General features: G+C 36.1%; 1 protein-coding gene across 2 annotated transcripts; it reads left to right on the plus strand.

Moving 5' to 3' along the window:
• The first annotated feature begins 2318 nt into the window (after positions 1-2318).
• LOC111907000 (protein GRAVITROPIC IN THE LIGHT 1) lies at positions 2319-4876 on the plus strand. Of its 2 annotated transcripts, none has more exons than XM_023902785.3 (3): positions 2319-2475; positions 3232-3294; positions 3387-4876. In XM_023902785.3, the coding sequence occupies exon 3, from the start codon at positions 3435-3437 to the stop codon at positions 4707-4709; it is 1275 nt and encodes a 424-aa protein (XP_023758553.1). In that variant the 5' UTR covers positions 2319-2475; positions 3232-3294; positions 3387-3434; the 3' UTR covers positions 4710-4876. The 2 variants fall into 2 exon arrangements, with proteins under 2 accessions (XP_023758553.1, XP_023758554.1); XM_023902786.2 differs by having other exon boundaries at positions 2326-2475; positions 3221-3294.
• The last annotated feature ends 1124 nt before the right edge of the window (positions 4877-6000 follow it).

The raw sequence follows: 6000 nt of genomic DNA on the forward strand, positions 1-6000 counted from the left end.
GGTGTGTGGATTGTCTAAAAGAGTATTAGACATAAGCAAATATTTGCTGCAACGTTCATGAGTGCTTATGAATGTGATTTGAGCATTGGATTAGACCCACGCTCACTTGGATCACTCCATGGATTGTATCACGAGTGATTGGTGAGACGATAACATCTTATATTCTTGAAACTGAGATGTGTGAGTTGTATCTTGCGAATCGGTTGCACATTGATAATATGTAAACGCACCAGTAACTTGGTGTTATAAAACATATTGTTGTGTGTGATTCGGTGCGTGAGTACAAGCGAGCATTGTATCAAATTTTATCCATTCCTTTTATTCAAAGTAGGATAAAAGCGATATCTTTGGGCCCCTCGATGGTTTAGTGATGACAAACGTAAATGCTCGGCCGGGCTAGGGCTAATTTGATTTGTTCAATTAGTCTGTCGTCATAAATCAGAATCGAGATATAGTACAAAGAGAATGATTTGAAATCATATCTCATATGATATCTAGAATGGAGGAATATATGATCCCTTATCTAAGGACACGCGTATCTGATAGGATCAGAGTTGACAGCGGCTTTGGAAAGCTACGATTGTAGATCGGGATCCGAAGTCATACGCAGAATAGTTGTTAGACTTATCCAAGTGGGAGACTATTGGATTAGTGTCTAAGTCCATAACTATTTTGGTATGTACTTGACCCGATGGTGCATAGTCATTTTGGGTTGCCTTCACCAAAGCAACTTGATAGGATGAATTATGGAGAGAAATGACTAAATATGATTTATTAATATATTATGGGAATAATATATTAAAGGAGAAATCATATTGTTTAATTAATATTAGTCAAGAATTAATTTGTAATTAGTTTTGTGACTAAAAGAGATTAATTAAACTTAAGGGACTGGAATTGTAATTATAAGATAATTGCAATTTGGGCCATGGATTGCCTTTTATTATAAGGTGGACGAATTCTAATGAGGAAGCCCATATGAAGTCGTCCAAGGCTTTAAGAAAAGGGCTCCATGGGTTGCTTAGGGCTTAAGCAACCAAATTAGGGTTTCCTTGTTAGATAACCTTAATAGCCTTACTATATAAAGACCCCTTATGCCTCAAAAACGTGGACAAGCAACCTTCTAGGGTTAGAACACGTTTTGGGCAGCCTCCATCCTCTCTCCTCTTCATCCTCTTGCTTATGGTGTTTGTGAACCATTAGAGGAGTGACACTTGTGACTCTAAGCCTTCCAAGGTCAATTCAAGGAGGAATTAGATTGTTATTGCTATATAACAATCAAGGTATGTTCTTAATCCTATTTACATGTGAATTCTGATTTCCATATGCTAGAATTAGGGTTTATAGTCTTGGATTCAAAGCATGTACAATAGAGAAACCTAGATCCAAGCATTAGGGTTTGTATGAGCACATAGGATGTCTTATGACCAAAACCCATCAGATTCCTCATATAATTTCATACTCCAAATACAATGAAGGGAACATAGAGAATTTTGTCAGAATCAAGAGAAGTTCTTGGTTGATTGTTGTATCGTCTAGACAGATCCCAGCAGAGAAATTTATGTCTTAGGACACTACAATTTGCAGGCCTTAATCTACATAATTTCGTTTTTTTTTTTGTGTTTCAGTTGTAAACATAAACCATCAAGTATGTTTTCTGTAAACCGATTCTTGTATATTTCATATATATTTCAATTTCGTTTGTTTCATTTCTATTAATCTTGTTGATTGTATACTTCTGTCATAACAGTAAATTCATATATTTCATTTTATTATTTGCTAGGGTCCACAAACAATAAATTTTGTTTAATATATTAATCGAATTTCCAAACCATTAATACTCTTACGTGTAAATAAATTCGATTCATTTAAACCACAAAAACACAAGGTATCTTAATTTCAACAAAATCTGGATGTTACATTTTGTGTTTAACGAAAAAACAAAGTTGGATTGCAAGTTTGAAATTTTGCAAGTCATTTTCTAATGTTTTGGAAGAACAAACTGGAACAACTATATGAAATCAATAAAATACAATTTTAAGATCAATTAAATACAATAATATTCTATTACATAGAAAGAAAGAGGCTTGCATATAAAGTGACACAAAGAAAAACGTAGATCTTAAACTTTAAATTTACGATTAAAATAAATACTTCAAAAATTTGAAAATAGGTCAATATAATTTTAAATGGGTTGGATTAAAAGTTTAAACCAGTTGATTGAGACATTAAGTCATTGAGATAGGCCGAATAGGAAAAGCCCAATCGATTGTAAAATAGATTTAAAAAAAATATATATGAATTTAATATAAAGCAACAATGATTCTTCTCTCTCCTAGGGTTCCATCCATTTCAATCAACCTCAAATCTCGTATTCTTCTCCATCTTCCTATATCTAGAACGTACTATAATCGGCAGAACACAGGCATGTACTCATCATCTCTCCGGCAGATATCCGGCGAAGTCTCCGATTAGGTATTTTCCGATCTACCTGGGCTGTATTCTCTTTACTACAACAAAATTAGCACTTTCTTTGCTGTGTTACCTTTTGGTGTCGGTACTTTAGAATAGAATTCGAAATTGATACTTTTGATTAGCTCTAGAGTGGTGTAAACTTGTATAGTCGTAAATTGCATTGAGAGCATCATCAGTGATTAGTTGACAACTAGTGGTAATTATATGAATCTAGTCTCGTGTTTGCGATCGGAGGTGGATCTAGGAGTTTTCGCTACAAGTTATACTACTTAAGTAATTAGAAAAAAAGATAAGAAGTTTGAACTTTAAAAAACAATTGCACTACATTAAATGGTTAACCTAGTTCAGAGATTGAATCTAAAAGGAATTGGCATTAAAACGAGAAAGACAACTACATTTTCACATTGCAATTTGAAAGTTCATTTTCTGTTTCTTCCCAGAATTCACCTGTTTGGTAATTTCCAAACATTGAAGAAAGGCGTTCAATTTAAAGAAGTTACTGACATTTTATCTAAGCTATTATAGGCTGTTAGTCATATTTCTTTTTTATGCATGTTCCTGCAACCTCCCTCATTGTGACATAGATGTGCTGCTGGGGTTTTGGGTTAGTGGTTTTGATGCAAAACTTGAAGGTTCTACTGTCTATGTTGACATGATGTGGCGTCCAAAGTTGCTACTCTGTTCCTAAAGAAGATTCTGAATTCATTTTTTTTCAATGTGTTAATGTAATTTTGTTGACCAAAAGCACTTTTATAGGTTGAAACTATTATGGTTGCTGGGGGAATCCAACTGCCATTTACCAGTTTCTTGATTTTGCAGGTATAATTAGATAGCTACTTTATTCCTACTTCTTTGGGGTGTTAGTGTTACTTTATATTTATTTATGTTAATGATTGATTATCATCTTTTAGGCGATTGGGTGGGGGACCCACATACCATCCCTTCCATAGGAAGTAACTATGCAACTTGGTGGAGCAAAAGACTCCCAAATCCGTGACAGCAGTAACCCGAAGGTCCACCCTCAACCTATGGAAGAAACTGCAAACCAAAACCCTGAAGCTGTTGAAGCTTTAGTCTCAAAAATATTCACAAACATTTCATCCTTAAAATCCGCTTACATCCGCCTTCAAGCTGCTCACACCCCATACGACCCTGACAAAATCCAAGCTGCAGACAAACTCGTAATTTCAGAACTCAAAAATCTCTCAGAACTCAAACACTTTTATCGCGAAAACAACCCCAGACCCACTTACATTTCCCCACAAGACTCCCGTTTGGCTGCAGAGATTCAAGAACAGCAAAGCCTCTTAAAAACGTATGAAGTCATGGTGAAGAAATTCCAATCCGAAATCCACAACAAAGATTCCGAGATTGTACAATTACAACAACATATCCAAGACGCGACTCTCAAAAGGGCTAAACTTGAAAAGAATCTAAAGCTGAGGGGGCTATCATCATCTTCGAAAGATTCCGAGGGGGGATCGATCGATGGAAATGAAAATATTCCCGTTTTGTCCCCCGAGCTTTTTAAGTCGGCTGTTGAACTTGCTTCTAAAGCAATTCATGATTTTTCAAAACCGTTAATCAACATGATGAAGGCTGCGGGGTGGGACCTTGATGCTGCTGCGAATTCGATCGAACCGGATATTAAATACGCGAAACGGGCCCACAAGAAATACGCGTTTGAATACCATATTTGTCAAAAAATGTTCACCGGTTTTCAACAAGAAAATTTCGGTTTAAACAATGAAAACAAAGACAAAGACAAAGACACGTTCTTTCGTGAGTATCTCGCGTTACGTGACACGGATCCGCTTGATTCGGTGGGGCAAGACCCGGATTCGGAATTCGGGAAGTTTTGCAGGGGTAAATACGTAATTGTGGTGCATCCGAAAATGGAAGCGTCTTTTTTCGGGAATTTGGATCATAGGAATTATATAATGGGAGGAGGGCATCCGAGGACGCCGTTTTATCAGGCGTTTTTGAAACTGGCGAAAGCGATTTGGGTTTTGCATTTGTTGAGTCATTCGTTTGAGCCTGTGATAAAGGTGTATCAGGTGAGTAAAGGGTGTGAGTTTTCAGAGGTTTATATGGAAAGTGTGGTGAAGAATTTTGTGGTGGATGAAAGTGGTGAGAAGCCGAAAGTTGGGTTGATGGTGATGCCAGGGTTTGGGATTGGTGGGAGTGTGATTCAGTGTCGGGTGTATTTGACTGGAATCAAGGAGATTGAATAGATGTGTTGTATTGTTTGAAGAAGATGTCTTGAAATTTGTAGTAAGATGAAATATGTAAAAGTGTATGTGGGTTGTGATGTGTTTGATGTTGTTTTTCATAATATATATATTATGTGGTGCTGGTTATGAATGAGAATGAAAATAGTATGTGTTGTATTTTGTAACAAGTTCTTGTGTAAAAATTGCTCTTTGTCGTGAGATTCCATTTGATGACTAACTTGCCCTTACGTTGATTATTGCAGTTTGAGAACCTGTTATTGATATGAGATTAGGAGAGGAAGAAAACAAATGTTGAATGATCAAATTGTCATTAAAATCATTATCCTTCTAGTAGGAATGTAGGATAATGTCATCTAAAGAATTACGCACTTGTTGTCTATACAGTTATGGAGTATAGAGTATATATAGAGTATAATAGGCTTGTTATTGGTAGAGCCGTAGAGCTATATGCTATGTGGGCCGAACGCTTGGATCAGATTGGGGTTGGTAAACAAGAAACATTTATAATCAAATTAATTTACTTAAATAATTTTAAATGTTAAGTATAATCACAAAAAATTGTTTCCTCGTGGCAGTAATCAGGTTATTAAAGAAACCAATATACCTTTAAAATAAATAATGGACAATAAATAAGGGTCCATGATACAAATGTTAAAATTAACGTTTAGTTATTATTCTTAAAAATTAATTCGAATGGTCCCTCGTTTGTTTTAAACTTATACGTTTCATCCATATTGACATGAAATAAATATTTTGTCTTTAATAATTTCATTTTTCAAATTTCTTTTGTTTCTTAATAGTTTTAAGTTAATAAAAAACAAATAACCCCACCCCTCCCCTTCCATTTCCCTAGTTCATACAATAAGATTCTCAACATATTACCCGCTACCACCTATCATCGCCAGCACCTCCGACACAACCACATATCACCACCAGCTATTCCCCACCACTTGTCACCACCAACACCTCATCCGATCAAACCTTAATTTGAAAACCTTGTACATGCCTTCTTCCTTGTATATGAATATGCCCCTGCAATGTTCACCGTCTTCTCCACCTTGCACATGATATCATCTCAGCCATGATGGAGGCATATTTATCTGGACATCTTTCAAAACCCAAACCGACAAAGATCGATGGCATCTGTCGAAACCCTAGTTGACGCCGATGACAGCACACATGTGATGAAACCCTACCTGACGAAGATCGATTGCAACACAAAGGTGACAACGGAGATCGTTGGCAGCAGTCGAGAAGAAGTAGAAAAAAGAGGAGTATTCATATTGGAGCA

Source organism: Lactuca sativa, chromosome 4 (genome assembly GCF_002870075.4).
Source record: "Lactuca sativa cultivar Salinas chromosome 4, Lsat_Salinas_v11, whole genome shotgun sequence".
NCBI lineage: Eukaryota > Viridiplantae > Streptophyta > Magnoliopsida > Asterales > Asteraceae > Lactuca > Lactuca sativa.

Coding starts and splice junctions, on each gene's coding strand:
- LOC111907000 (XM_023902785.3), top strand. CDS start 3,435: ATGCAACTTGGTGGAGCAAAAGACTCCCAAATCCGTGACAGCAGTAAC.